General features: G+C 42.4%; 1 protein-coding gene across 1 annotated transcript; it reads right to left on the bottom strand.

Moving 5' to 3' along the window:
- Nucleotides 1-7,996: 7,996 nt before the first annotated feature.
- Nucleotides 7,997-8,938, bottom strand: LOC134453992 (olfactory receptor 2K2-like). The gene has a single exon (XM_063204735.1). It carries the CDS (start codon nucleotides 8,936-8,938, stop codon nucleotides 7,997-7,999), a length of 942 nt encoding a protein of 313 aa, XP_063060805.1.
- Nucleotides 8,939-16,583: the final 7,645 nt, after the last annotated feature.

Raw genomic sequence — 16,583 nt, 5'->3', positions numbered from 1 at the left:
TTTTATATGAGATTATAGTAATTTAGTCTCTGTCCCTAAGCCTGGCTTTTGGCCTTTGGCCTTGTTTACCTTAATGATAAAATTATAGACCAGACCACCTGCAGTGGGTTTTTGAAGATGTGCCTTAGCTATGCGTGTTGTGACTTGTTTCAAGCTTGAATGGAAGGGCATTGAGAAAAGTGGAATCTAGGCCGTGCTACAGGGGCATGAGCAAACTTTTGTCCCAGTTGATGGTGAAATTGCCCAAATTGCTTAATCAAATCAAGGAGGGGGCACAGGGACGCCTTTGCATTTGAAATAGTCAAACTCACATGGTCAGCATACAAATGCTGTAATCAGTGTAACTCACATCGTCAGCATACAGGCCAAATGGTATAGTCAAACTCACATCGTCAGCATACAGGCCAAATGGTATAATCAGTGTAACTCACATCGTCAGCATACAGGCCAAATGGTATAATCAGTGTAACTCACATCGTCAGCATACAGGCCAAATGGTATAATCAATGTAACTCACATCGTCAGCATACAGGCCAAATGGTATAATCAGTGTTTCCACATGTTATTCCCAGTGTTGCCAGGTTGGGAGGGTGCCTGCCCAATTGGTCTACTTGGGATGAGCGTCTGCGGGTAAAAATAAGAAAAATTGGCCATTTGGAGTCAATGTAATTTGTTGAATTTGGGCGGAATTTAGAATTTTTGAGAAGCTTTTGGGCGGGATTTGGCCAGACACATCTGGCAACACTCGTTATTCCACTCATTTGAGGACATGCTCTAATTGCTATCGCCAGAGGCTCAAGTGCTACAGCTAAAAGCACGGGGGACAGGCAGCATCCCTGTCTTGTACTACGGCCTATCAACAACTAAAGAGAGCTGTCACCAGGAAAGGAGCGTATATATGGAGGTAGTATAAGAACTGGAGAGAGTAAATAAGTCCCGCCTCCAGTCATTTCAATGGGAAATGCTAGGCTAGTGAATTCAGCCAAAATTGAACGAGTCGTTTCCGCCGCCAGTTTACTCAGCCAATTACGTGCCACGTTAATGACTGACTTACGATTGACCAGAAAGATATATGGAAGACCGGCATTGGATGCATGGAGGTGCCCAACCGCACACCTATATCGGTATGTGTGCCCAACACTAAACTTGCGCACCCACCAATCACGTCCACCCTCTTGGAGCGAAGTGGTGGCAGAATTGCGACGAATCAGTGTTTCCAGATGTTTCTACGACAAATAAGCGACTGACGCCTTGAAAACAAACCCAAAAGAAGCGACCGAAGGGGTGTGTTGTCAGTCGCCTGCCTGGTCAGGGAAGACCTTGCTCTTTGTGGGGGTCTGCGTGGCAGCTAAAATCCCCACAAGTGACCACAGAAAGTGGGAGTTAACAATATTGTAGTAGGGTCACTTGTAAGGATGAGTGAGAAAAAATGAGTTGCCATTGAGAAACACATCCAAATTCATTCAAATCACCGGCAGAGCAGGAGAAAAGAGCAAGCCCAACCCTGAAAAGAACAAGCCCCAAAAAAACCGCAACCCGCGACTTCACAAAATTAAAAGCGACTGCTCAGAAAAAGAAGCCCAAGGTCGCTTAAAATAGGCGGACTTGGCAACAATGGATGGAATTTCTAGCACACTGAGAAAGCTTGATATCTCTGCGTCAGAGGCTGTAGATTTTGGTCTATATAAGTTACTGTAAAATTGATACGGTACATGTGTGTTACTCCATCTGCTCTACAATCACAGTTTCCGCTGTTCTCCCCACCAGACTTAACCCCGACCTCTAAAATGTGTCTCCAAAGCAGCGTTGCCAGATGCTTGTGGAGCTGGGTGGACTTCAGGGGTGCATTTCTCGAAAGCGTAGTTGCTAACTACGTTAGCTACTTTTTTGGTTGCAATGCAATTTTCCATTGGCAACTACCCAAGTTACTAACTGCTAAAAACTATGCATTCGAGAAATGGTGACAGCTGGGCTTCCGGAAGTCAGTTGGTGACATGATGCACGTAAATTTAAATAATTCTAGGCAGCGGCTTTCTTTTGGCTAAAAACTAGCACACTGCTACATAACAAGCAAAGATGACCAAAAATAAATTGAAATGAACTACATTCGCTTTTACTGCGCTTTCTGTGTTCGACGCTCACTTCCTGGAACTACGTAGACTGGCAAACCAGCGCCACCCGCTGGGACGCTGAAATCTTTCAGCTGCGAGTGGGTCTGGCCTCGGATCTGAGAATGATTTGAAAGCTGTGCCCTGAGTCTGGCAAACCCAATCACAACACAGAGAATTGTTATGAATCAAAGCGAGCAGGGTTTTGAGGGAGTGTCGACGAATCTCGCAACACCGTTGGGAAAGCACATCAACAGCAAAGATCGCCGATTGGTCAGAGCACCGGCACGGTTTGAAAAAACAACAGGTTGTTCTCATCAACAATCTTCGGAGGTATCGTTCATCGGGGCCAGACTAAATTACTCCGGTCTCACATTTAGGCTGGTTTATCAGGCTAGGAACTACATATTTTGAAACTATGTCAATGGAGATCTGAGGCTTTTTTCCACTGACCGTTTTCTGGTAGGCCTACAGCTCGACACAGCTGGTACTTTTTGCTTAACGATTGAGCTGTGCCGTGGCCAATCGAAACGTAAAAAGTGGCAGCTGAGTCACGCCGTGTGGAGCTGTAAAAACTCCTACTTCCTTGGCTCTGGGCAGAAGTTGTATTCATCTGGCGAGAGTCTGGTTCATGAAGTGTAACTAACAAGTGTTAGCGGAAACCCTCAAAAATTAGGTTCTACATAGTGAGGATGATGAATCACTGAAAAGAAAAACTACATGCAGCCATGAAGTTATCAGAAGTTGTTGTAGAAAATGCACCGGTTCCTGATTTTTAGGATCCTGCCGGATACCGGATCCACTGCTTAAGATCCTGCCAGATCCGGAACTGGATATCGGATCCTACGAAAGGGTTGAAACACATAGCCAATTCGCACACGTGAGCCCTTTTTATTAAATTGGCGCAAACTACTCATTGGCTTACTGCCACACTGCCTTCAACGGCCGCTTCCAAAGGGCTTTCACTCCATGCAGCGATTGGGGCTGTGAAAGACTGACTGAAAAGCCTAGGCTACGTAAAAAGTACAGATGCCCCATATCCTGATTTTTAGGTAACTGCCGGATACCGGATCCGGATAGTCTGAAAAACCCTATTATCCTGCTGGATCCGGAACCGGATCTTGGATCCTGTACATCTCTAGTAGAAAAACTACATGCACTGCAGCCATGAAGTAATCACAAGTCGTAGTAGACATTGTGCTAACCAGCAGGGCCAGACTAAGATAGCCCAGGGCCCCTAGGCTACAAGTTGCGGTGGGGCCCTCCGAAGGACACATTTCATAACAAATCACGTGGACAGTCTCATAATTAGAGGTGTGTCGTTCATGAACGAGCCGGTTCTTTTGAACGGCTCCCTGAAGTGAACGATGGGAACCGGGTCACAGCTGGGGGAGCCACTAGACCGTTATTTCGTTCATTTTCACTCATTTTAAGCATGTGACCTCGACCAGAGTAATTAAATTTGGGAAAAAACACAATTGTTTGCCTGAAAGATAGGCAAAAACGGTCTTTAGAAGCAGGAGAATAATCAGTTGTTGTTTGGACAAAATTACCTTGAGGTGGAGTCAAAATATTACATTCTTAACACTGAATAAATAATTTAAAAAAGAGCCAAAAGAGCCAGTTTTTTGAACGGCTCTTTGAAAGGAACGAGCCACTAAGATCCGGATCCCGAAAAAGAGCCATAAATCCCATCTCTACTCATAATTATGAGCTAGGAATATGAAGGATAACACGTCTACCAGCTGTGGAGAAGACTATTAAATAGAAAGAAAATGGCACTCAACACGACAGTAGTATTTTTGGTAACACTTCATTTTAGGGATACATCTATTAGCACTAATACATGCAATGTTAACGCCTGCATAAGTAACTTGTAAGGCATGTACTAAGCAAACGCTAAGGCCTACTAGGTCATTAGTAAGGTTAAATTGGTAATAAATCCCTTATTGTGCATGAACAAGACATTTGCGAATACATGCCTAACAAGTGTTTGATTTTGCTTTGTACATGCCTTACAAGTTACTTACAGTTGAGGACGATATTATTAGCCTCCCTCCCGAAATTAGACATTTCTCTTGATTTCTCAGTGAGAATGACCATTATGAAACGTTTCTGTTATTCTGGAAACAAATACACTGATGTAGATAATGTCCAATGAGTTGAATTTGCATTTTTCTATCGTTACAATGAGTTTAAACAAAAAAGGGCAAAAATGACAAGGACAAAATTATTAGCCCCCTGATCATTAATAGTCAATATGACGCCATTTATGAACCAAAACTGACAACAGGCACTTTGATCAGTTGTTACCTAGGTTGGCACATGCCCAACTAGGGATTTTGGCCCATTTCTTCACTGCAAAGTGTTCTAGCTGGTCCAAATTGCATGGATGCTGAGCATAGACATTTGCCACTGACTCTCAGTGGGATTGAGGACTGGACTTTGAGCGGGTCATTCCAGTATCATGGTTTTAGTGTCCTTGAAGAACCTCTGAACTAATTTAAATGTTTACTTTGGGTTACAATGTTGTTGGAGGACCCAGCAATCCAGATCCAGACCCAGACTCCCTGTGTCTGAGACTGAATAACTTGATGCCCCCACCACTATGTGTAACTGTGGAAACTGCTTAGTCTCATTAGACCAAAGAAGCATTGGACACCTGCCTAGATGATTGTTATTGACCTGGTCTCACCTGGAGTTTTTATTTCAAGAAAGACAGCTGTTAGGGCTTGTCATCATATTGGGCTTTGGGGCCATCACCACAGAAGAACCCCTTTACTAAAGGCGGTGCATATCAGAGCATTTGAAATGAACATTTGAAAGTCAAAAATGAGTTTTGAAAGTCTCTGCTTTCATCCGATGAGATTCAATTGCACCTGCTTTGATGCATGAATTCTGCTTCTGTCAGGTGAAGAAAGAGATAGTCCTTAAAACTTTATAACATGGTTTCCACAATTAAACATGGTGGTGGAAGCATCATTCTGTGGCAGCCTCAGCCACAGGAAACCTTGTTTGGGTGTACGGCACCATAAAAACAGAAGATAATGATAGACTGTGGAAGGTGACAATGCAAAAATATGATCATAGAGGAAGCTAAGATCTTCACTGGATCTTTCAATAAGATAATAACCCAAAACTGTCATCCAATATTGTTCAAATGTTCTTCAAGGTTACCAAAACCATGATCATGTTGTGGCTCAGATATCAATCCTTTTTAGACAGTCATTGAGGAGTGCTGAAAATGAATGTCCATCCTCGACATCCATGCAATTTGGATCAGGTTAGCTATTTGCAATGAAAAAATGGGCCAAAATCCCTGGTAGGGCATGTGCCAACATAGTCAACAATTAATCAAAGTGCCTGTTGTCAGTTTTGGTTCATAAATGGCACTCTATTTACTATTAATGATAAGGGGGCCAATAATTTTGTCCTTGGTATTGCACTTCTGTTTCAACTCATTGTGAAAATGGAAAAATCCAAATTCAACTAATTGGACATTATCTCCATCAGTGTATTTGTTTCCAGAATAACAAAAACGGTTCATAATGGTCCTTCTCACTAAGAAATCAAAAGAGATGTCTAATTTCAGGAGGGGAGCTAATAATATCGTCTTCAACTGTATACATACTGAGTACTGCATCTTCTCACAATTCTGCAATTTTTCACTTTTGGCCTATCAGGGGCCCCTTTGCAGGTGGGGGGCCCTAGGCTGCAGCTATATCAAGCCTGTGCGTTAATCCGGCCCTGCTAACCAGCATCTGGCCCATTCTGCAAAAACGTTTGTGCGAGATTAATCCTGCTAACTAACAAACAAAGCAACCAATGTACGCTGATACAAATTTGCTGAAATAATATTGCATTTTTATGTGGATCAACGACATGGTATGGAAAACGTGGGTGAGATCAGTAACGTGGTATGGAAAACGTTGTCCATTATATTTATTTCATCGTTGTGACCAGTGTCACCATCTTGAATGTCATCAGTATTTTAAGACGAGTGTATTTGAGTGCCATCATCGACACCTTTCATTACCTCCGCCAGGAGGTTATGTGATCGCCCGATATCTGTGTTATCATGTCTGTCCGTCTGTCGCTCTGTTCGTTCGCTGCTATTTCGTGGCCTGCCACAGGGTGGCCGATGTGAATTGAGCAATGACAGGGCGCGCCTGTGAGGTGGACTGATGGACAGTGACCACACAGCCAGAATGTATTACGCGCGGATTTGCTGTGCCTACATGGCTGCGTAGCCAATAGCACACCAAATGATATAATAGCCGATATGCCGACAATATATCGTCGCAGAGTCAATCAAATCAGCGTTCGCGGAGCTAATTGCTCTCCGAGTGTTTCCCTGACGTTTACGAAGGTTGGAGATATTAACAACGGCAAACAGTGTTTAACAGTGAACAGACAGCGCCAAGGAGGGAAAGGTACTCAGTTCTCTACATGAAAGGTTAAATAAAGTTGTGTGGCGACAGTCACCACAAAGCCAAACAGAATGCACAGCGCGCGGATTTGCTGTGCCTGCATGGCTGAAGCCATAGGTGCGTATTGTCAATAAATAGCACCCAAACATAATGTAAATATGTAGGCTAATGGCATGCATATCGTCACAACTTTCGCGGAGTTAATTGTTCTCCGAGTGTTTTCCATGTCAACCAAATCAGCTTTCTCTCGCCTGTTGAAGTTTGTAGCCAACGGAGGGAGGGAAAAATAGCCTAATAACGGTTAACAGTGTTGGCTATCAATGATGAACAGACAGCGCCAAGGAGGGAATGGTATCCAGTTCACTACAGTACATTTAAGGTTAATCAAAACTTGTGTTTGACAGTGATACCAAATCGTTCTCAAAGGCCAAGGTGCCCCCGTAGTCATATCATTCACTATAGGCAATATAATGGATTGATATTAATAGCTGCGCTATTTAACAGTGTGGCAAAACAATTATGTGATGAAAGGCATAATGCTTCCAATCATCAAAATGTTTATAACAACACAATGAATGATCAATGACACCAGGCTACAGTACAGCGATGGGATACAATATTTTCCAAATTAGGGCCTATAGCCTATGGCATGACCAATCACATTTGCCAATCACACAATGGCAGGTGAACTAATACCAAACTTAACCAGGTGAGGTGACATAAGCCTTAGCTAATAAAAGAGATACATAATTTGGTTAAAATTGAATGTTCACTTCTCTGAACACTGTAGGCCTAGCCTATAAATAGCCTAGGCAATAGGCATGCATGGATTACACCACGACATGTCACAAAAATTAATCAGCTTCCTTGGTGGAGGTTTGCACTCTCAGAGTGCATTTCTAGTTGGACTATATTATTACTGTATGTTAAGTCTTTTATTGTCACTTTCTTCATAGGCACAAGTCATACCAGGAAAAATTAATTACGTTTTCTCTCTATACCATACCATGCCAGGACATAGACATATACAGGACTGACATTTTACAGACTGACATAAGTGCAAGACAGGACAGGTAACTGTGATAGACTGGTAACAATAAGTGGTCAATAATAAATACAGTACAAATGAACATTTAACATTCAACTATTCATGTTACTTCCAGAGCTGATTGTAAAACGCAAGTGTTGGGTAACCTGCATTAACATGACACCAATTAACATAGGCTACCACAATTTTAACGCAACAGTAATTGCAAACTTAACACAGCTTTTTGAACCAACATTTTAATGTAAAATAATCATAACAGATTTGTATTTGACTTTGGAGATTCTAGCAATCCTGTTGCTATTTCTTATGTATATCAATGCATTTCTACTGTGAACTAAATAAAAAGACATCATATATACTGAAGCATGAATGTACTATGAATCATGAATGTTACTGTACATGTACGTATATCATGTTCTGAATTTCAAAACGATCACATGATGAAATAATTTTTTATGTGCATCTCTGATTTTAGTTAACTTTAGACCAAACATAATGGGATTGAGGAGTGGTGTAATTATTACAAAATACACTGAAAGAATTATGCGAAGTATAGGTGGCACATTTAACTTAGATGGTACCCTGCTTTGAAACATTTCAAATGAAACAGCTATTGAATAATTTAACAATGAAACAATATGAGGAACACATGTATTTAAAGACTTCTTGTTTGGTCCCTTGCTCAAAGTCACTTTGAATATCCTGCCGTACGAGTACAAAATGAGTGCTAACGGACCGAAAATGACAACAATAGTCAAGGAAAGGCCGTATATGTTGACTATAGTTGTGTCCGAACAAGCCAGCCTGATAAGCATAAAGTTGTCACAGCAAACTTTCTCCATGATGTTACCACACAATTTCAAACGGACACTCAGAGACACGTTAACTGCAAACTGGACAAATGAAAACAGCCACGGAGCCACAATTAGAGAGGTGACTTTGGTCGGTGTCATGATGCTATTGTACTGTAGAGGATGACAGATAGACACATATCTGTCGTAAGACATCAGTGCTAAGGTACAAAACTCCACTGTTCCATAAGTATATAAACAGTAAACTTGCAGGTAGCAATATGTGAGATGGAGTTCATGGCTATCTGAGAGCATGTTAACCAGAAGACAAGGAAACAGACCCAGGCTGCCGTACAGTTCATTGACACACAGGCTGCACAGAAACAAGTACATGGGCTCATGCAGAGTCCTGTCCATATAAACAACACTAATCAAAAGGACATTGGCAACAATGATACAAACATACCACACTAACAATATAATAAAGTACAAGTATTTCAAATTCCCAACATCAGTGTATGCGTTCAAGATCACAGATGAAAACTGAGTTGAATTGTGCATGCCTACACTTTCAGGCAACACATATACTGCACATGCGTTAAGGAGCAAACTTTTACAAGTGGTGTGTTTGTTCTTGCTCCTCATCCTACAGAAATGAGCAAGATCAAATGTCCATTCATTTATACAGTGTGTAAAGGGTCTGATTGATTCTAGGTACCAAGGAAACACATGGTGACGTCAGTGGCTCAGGTTACTTCAGTTCAGTTTACTTCAGCATTATTAATCGTATGGTTTCCACAATGGTTTTTGTAAAATAAAGCATTCCCAAAGTTTAAAAAAAAAGATGGTTGTCGTATTTCACAGCCGAACAAAAGGGTGCTACTGTGTGGTGAGTGAACCTTGTCGTAGCCCCTTAATGCACGCTGTACCATCTCAGGCCTCAATAATCATTGAAAGGTTAATTATAATAGTACTACCGTACTCTACTATTACATAACACAGGGCCTTTACTGTAGTGATGCACCACGACTCGATCAGTGCCATTCTGGTAACAACAAATAGCATAAGGCCATGTTTTAACGAGTGTAGGCCTAGTGAGTAGAGCAGCAGAGGAGGAAAGCAGCAGATAATTACATGGTGTCAAATGACCTTTTGCTTTCCAGATGGCTCCAGTTTGGAGCAGTCCTCAGGGGCTGCTGTTGGTAGAGCTTGGTTTACAGCTAGACCAGGGGTTCCCAAACTTGACCATGACAAGGCCGCCCATATACCGGTATATTCCAGCTAAGGCCCCCATATACCGGTATATTCCAGCTAAGGCCCCCCATATACCGGTAGATTCCAGCTAAGGCCCCCCATATACGGGTATATTCCAGCTAAGGCCCCCCATATACCGGTATATTCCAGCTAAGGCCCCCATATACCAGTAGATTCCAGCTAAGGCCCCCCATATACCGGTATATTCCAGCTAAGGCCTTCCATATACCGGTATATTCCAGCCAAGGCCCCCCATATACCACTAGATTCCAGCCAAGGTCCCCCATATACCGGTATATTCCAGCTAAGGCCCCCCATATAGTAGTAGTAGTAGTAGCTTTATTGTCCCCCATGGGGGAAATTTCTTCTAGTGAGAGGTGCGTAAGACATGAAAACAAACACAATACAGTCAGATTACCAAGCACATTTACCCCAAGCAACACATTCCCCCATAACACAGACAAGACATTGGACAAAAACAGATGTCATCCATCAACAGTGGTCAGTCCCAGTTAACCCCATAGCGTGGACAAAGCATGGGAGGATGTGCAAGCAGCAAATAAATAAATAGATAAGCAAAACATTATAAAAAAGATAAAGTATTAGAGTGTCATTCATTCCTTCTCAGGCCTGCTGAGACAGGGTGTGCAAATTAAGATCTACCTTTTTGTTTCGCATGTTTGTTAAAAAAGCTAATTGCTTGTGGGATAAAAGATTGCTTGGATCTGTTTTTAAAAACAGCAGGGTGTCTAAATCTGCAGCCAGATGGCAGTAGTTCAAAAGTATAAAACAATGGATGTCTTCTGTCTGTTAAAATTGTGTCAATTTTGCTGAGTGAACGTTCTTCATATATGTTTTCAAGACTTTTCATGTTAGTGCCCATCAGCTTGCAAGAGGTTGTCACAATTTTCCTTAGTTTCCCCTTTTGAGCCTCTGTTGCATTGCCAAACCAACAGAGGACACCAAAGGTTAAAACACTCTCCACAAAGGCACTATAAAACATCCTGGCTATTTTAAGATCCACTTCAAATGAGACAAGTTTCTTTAAAAAGTGGAGTCTCTGTTGTCCTTTTTTCTGGATCATTTCTGTGTGCTGCTCCCATCGCAGCTTGCCATCTAAAACCACCCCCAGATACTTGTATTCGGTAACTGTCTGAATAATCTGTCCATTAATGGAAGTACAGCTGCTTGACTTACTTTTCCTGAAGTCAATGGACATCTCCTTTGTCTTTGCAGTATTAAGATGCAGTTTAGACTCGTCACACCAGTCAATAAAATCTTGAAGGACAGGGCCATGATCATGTTCGTCCTCTGTCAGCAGGCTAACCAGTGCAGTATCATCAGCATACTTGATAAAATGTCTATTGGGGTGTGAGCTAAAACAGTTGTTGGTATATAAAATAAACAGTAAAGGGGATAAAACACAGCTTTGTGGCGATCCAGTGTTAGTGATAATAATGTCAGATAAGTTGGAACCAACTTTTACTCGTTGAATTCTCTGGCTGAGGAAATCTAAAATCCAGTTGATCAACCCCACATCCAAACCAAAGTCCATGTGCATCCTCTGAGCCAGGATGTACGGATTAATTGTGTTGAAGGCGGATGAGAAGTCAAAGAATACAATTTTCGCGTGGGTTTTTGGGGCTTCCAGATGTGTGTAAACCAGGTGTAGCAGGGTTATGATGGCATCATCCACCCCCCTGCTGGGTCGGTAGGCAAACTGCAGTGGGTCTAATAACTGGTGGGTGTGCATGAAAATATGTTTTTTCACTATTCTTTCCAGGCTTTTCATCACAAGGGAGGTTAGTGCAATAGGGCGGTAGTGATTGTGCTCAGTTGGTGAGGGGACCTTAGGAATTGGAATGATGACTGATGTTTTCCATAGTGATGGGACTGTGCACTGGTCTAAGGACCGCTGGAAAATGACTGTAAAAACGGGGGATAGTTGTCCAGCACAGTACTTTAAGATGCTGCCGCCGATGTTATCTGGGCCAGGGCTCTTACGTGTGTGGACGTTCTTAAATACCCTTGTGACTGCTCCCTGTGAGATAGTGATATGCTGACTAGGTGTCAAGTCCAGCCACCCTTTCTCAGTGTTTTTATCAGTTTTTCCTTCTTCAAAGCGTGAGAAAAATACATTCAAGTCATTTGCCAACTCGCAGCCCCCTTGGCCCATGGCACTGATGTTAGGCTTCCCCCTCCCTTTGTGGGGGGCATTGGTCATCATCTTGATGGACTGCCATGCTTGCCTGGCATTACCCTGGGTCATGTTTTTCTCCACTTTTTGTTTGTAAATGTTTTTATCTATTTTAATCTGTCTCTTAATGTCTTTTTGTGCTTTCTTCTTAGCAATTTCATCATTCTGTGTGTGGGCCCATTTTTTAATATTCAGGAGGGATTTAAGTTTTTTAGATACCCAGGGTTTATTGTTGGGATATATCTTTACAGACTTGGTGGGCACAACTGAATTTTCACAAAATGTGATATAGTCTGATATAACCTCCACATGCTCATTTAGGTCCGGGCACTCGAATACCTCCCAGGCGGTACAGTCAAAGCACCCTTGAAGTGCCATGATGCTCTCCTCATTCCAGATCTTGATTGTCTTTGTCTGTGGTTTTTCTCTCTCTCCAGAAGCCTTTGGTAAACAGGCCGGAGATGCACCACATTGTGATCTGAAGCTCCTAGTGGTGGCAGGGCCAGGGCAGAATAGGCACCCTTTATACTGCCATAGCACAAGTCTAGGGTCTTACTCTTCCTAGTGGGGCATGTTACATATTGATAATATGTACGAAGAGTCTTCTTCAATGAGCAATTATTAAAATCGCCCAGGAAAAACTTGGGGGCATCAGGGGAGAGGGCGTCTAGTTTCTGGGAAAGATGAAAAACTACTTCTGATGCCTTAGCAACATTTGCTTGGGGATGTATGTATATCACTGTGAAAAATAGCTGGGGGAATTCGCGTGGCAGGTAAAAGGGACGCAATGACACGCAGAGCAGTTCGATGTCGGGGGTACAGAGGCTCTCCCGTACCACCACTGAACCTCTCCGGCACCAGTCATCCCGGATGAAGAAGCCCACTCCTCCACCGCGGGACTTTCCCGTGATGCCTGGGTCACGGTCAGCTCTGTAGAAGGTGTAGCCGGTCGGTTCGACCTCACTGGAAGCGATGTTATTGTCCAACCAGGTCTCCGTAATCCCCAGAATGCAGGCATCCCTGTACTCGTGCATATATCTTGCGTTGGCTGCGAGTTCATCTGCCTTTCCTCTTAGCGACTGGGCGTTAATTAACAAACAGGTAGGCAAGGGGAGGCGTGATTTAATTTGTTTCAGTCTTTGTCTGATTCCTCCTTTCTTTCCGCGTTTACGTTTACATTTGGTGCGGTTGGGGTACTGATTTTCCCGATCAGGCAAGAAATTTACTTTGAAACGTTCGGGGTTGCACTGAAGAAGAAAGTCTCTAGTGTACTTAATGCGATGTGAAACGCCGCCAGCAGCGTTTCCCACGTTTAGTCCACAGGTAAGAAGTACACTCAAAGTCATCACAGCGAGCACAATAATCCATGTAAGCGAAGCCATAGTAGACGAGGACTGTTGTTGATGGTTAGACGAGTTAAAACACGATTCACACAAACATGGAGTTTAAAAACAATATACCGGTCGATTCCAGCCAAGGACCCCCTTATAGTCTACTTGCCAGCCCATAGGGCCCTATAGTGAACCCGGAAATGTTTGGTACCCCAAAGTTTTTTGATGGAAATGTATAGTATAGGTCCCCAGTACATAGAAACTGCCGGATGCTACTTTGTAAATGTTGAGCAATTTTTTTTATTAGCATAATTAGCATAAATTAACATAATCACCTTTATGGCCTTATTACAGGGACAGTTTGACCAATCTACACAATCTTGGTGTGGTTTTGGGGGTTTTGGAGGATGCTGAAGTCATTTGTGACATTTATAAATGCCTATCAGATTCAAAATTCCTCTTAGTGTCAAGGGTAGACACATTTTATGCCTTGATGAGCTGATTTTAGCAACGTTTTTGGGTAATTTACATACCATAAACCTTACCTATTTCATTTAATTCTACCCATGGCCCTACTATATGAAGTAGATGAGCTACATCTATTGCCAAAGACATAGAATTAAGGTAGAGACTTGAGGTGCTGTAGTACAGCGTATGTGGAAAGTGAGTGAGGTTCTTATTTTCAGGAGTTTACTTTATGCAATCATACGTGAAAGACTATGTGGTTTGTGCTAACTTCAGTTAAGTATTTTAGTTTGAGTTTCACTTGTTTTTTTCTCACTTTTTTGGAGGAGAGGGGGGCACTATTGTATGTCATTTGATTGAATATTAAATGGGGAAGAAATGTCACTTTGCTAAATGCCATGGCAAAGATGACGACTTTGAAATAACTGGACCCACGAGTATAGCGATCATATTCAAAAACAGCAGTTGAAAGATACATCTCTCGGATGCGCTGGGACACATCATCAGTGATGTGATTCCTGGCGATCATTGGGTGTTTCGGGTCTCGCAACATCATACACCCTCACCCAGGCGACCCCGGCCGGAGGTGATCAAGCTCCGGCCTGTGTCCCAGCAGCTCTTGCCCACGGATCTGCCCTCTTGATCCATAGCCACCTTGTGGCCTTCTCTGCGGCTTCAGTCGCGGCTCTGATGGCCTTCTTCTTCGCCTCCCCTGTGAGGCCGAGCACCGAGAGAACTTTGCAGAGGGAACGCCCTGCAAAACCTCGGCAGCCCACCTCCAGGGGCTCACAGATAGTTCCCCAGCCCTGCTTCCTGCACTCGTCTACCAGTTCCTGGTACTTGGCGCGTTTCCTTTCGTTTCCTTCCTCCATACGCTCTTCCCAGGGAACGGTAAGTTCCAACATGATCAGTTGCTTGGTGGATTCTGACATAATGATCATGTCGGGTCGCAGTCGCGTAGATGTTATCCTTGCAGGAAACTTAAGTTGCTTGCCTAGATCTACAGTGAGTCCAATATGTATTTGATCCCTTGCTGATTTTGCCCGTTTGCCCACTAAGCTTAATAAAGACATGATCAGTCTATAAATGTATGATAATATGTATTCAAACATGGAGAGACAGAATATCAAAAAGAAATTCCAGAAAATAACTTAAAATAATATATTTTAATTTATTTGTATTTAATTTAGGCTAATAAGTATTTGACCCCTCTAGATGAAGATAAAGTGCTTTGTGGCAAAGCCCTAGTTGTCTAGCAATGAGGTCAGATGCTTCTTTTAGTTGATGACAATGTTTGTGCATATAGTAGAAAATAGTTTTGCCCATTTTTCTTTGCAGATTATCTCCAAAAACATTAATAGTTTGTGGCTGTAGCTTGGCAAATGGGAGGTTCAGTTCTCTCCATAGAATTACTATAGGGTTAATATATGGAGACTGTCTAGGCCACTTCACGACTTTAATATGGGTCATTTCACGTGAAATCAGACACTTTGGGACCCGACCGATCCGGATTTCGATCATACTTGGTGTGCCTTTTCAGTAGCAAGGTAGCACCCCAGAACTGCATTGGTTTGAATCTGACACTAATATTAAGGGAGAAACAGACTAGGAAAGGTTCACATGTGAGGGTAGGACACTATACATTCAGCCTTGAATATATCAGTCAGTGTTAGTCACAAAAAGATGCCTGTGGTGTTGTTTGAAAGCTCTTTTCTGGCTCTACATATTACACAATCACCTTGGAATACAACTACTCTCAGAATATGAATTATGATAAATTGAAAAATTAAAAATTGAATATCTAAAAAACTCATATTTTAAAATGGCCAGTTCCTTGTCCAAACGTAGCCGGCAATGTCATGAGCAGCACCTAAAATGCTGGTGTTCGGTTTGTTATTCATTTCAGAGAGAATTTGACTCACAAATATGGCATCATACAGACCACTTACTAATAATATGGTAATACCATAGTAGCATCACATGACAAAACAAAAACAAAACAAAAATGGTCAGTGTCCATGGTCCCAGGTTTCAGAAACTAAGGCAGATGTCCATTTATACATACCAAATGATGATATGTGAATGTTTGAACATTCCTTCTCTGTGTACCTGTGCCATCTTCCCTTTACCGTACTTTAAAGAGATAATCAATGGCTACACTCTCATTTTGTACTCTACCAGTGCATTTGAAGCAACAGCTGTGTCTTTTGTAGATAATGTATAAGTATGTCCCGTTGCAGTTACAGGTTCCACTACCAGAAGCACATCCTGATGATCCATGACAAGTCTATCTGGTCTGAAGGGAAAAGTGAAGGATGGAGATGGCCCATGAGGATGCAGGAAGTTCAGTTTCACCTCTCCAGTGCTCGGCATACATTCCTCAGCACATGCTAGCCACCAGTTGCCATCATATACAGCTACAACATACCCTTTGATGCTTGAAAATGTAACACATTCCTTTACTGAGCTCACTCTTTCAACTCTGCCTTCTCTGAATGCTCAAAATGGCCTAACTTCCACTGTGTCCATTGACAATGGGCAGAAGCTGTGTAGTTTTTGAGTACCTGGAATAGTTCTTGCAGATTCAAACCTTTTCAACAAGTTCTCAGCTTCATGATGGTACATCTCTGTTGTGGCAAACTGGCAATGGATGTTCTTGACATTATCCTTGACAAATTCAAACAGTTGGTATGGCGTTACAATTTAATTGTCAATAGGACGTTGCAGACTTCCTGCACAATATAAGAACCTTAAAATTACAACAAATTTGTGCCACCACGAGGCAGATTTTCACATACCTGCAGAGTGGCACTTTTTTGCCACATCACATGGCAAAGGTCCATGTGATGGCGTTGGAGGGACAGTTAAATGGCTTGCTGCATGAGCAAGTCTGCAGCGTCCTATTGACAATTAAATTATAACGCCATACCAAGTGTTTGAATTTGTCAAGGATAATGTC

This window comes from Engraulis encrasicolus, chromosome 8 (assembly GCF_034702125.1).
Source record: "Engraulis encrasicolus isolate BLACKSEA-1 chromosome 8, IST_EnEncr_1.0, whole genome shotgun sequence".
NCBI classification, from domain to species: Eukaryota; Metazoa; Chordata; class Actinopteri; order Clupeiformes; family Engraulidae; genus Engraulis; species Engraulis encrasicolus.
The sequence above is the reverse complement of the archived record's forward strand: the minus strand, read 5'-3'. Positions and strand labels throughout refer to the sequence as shown.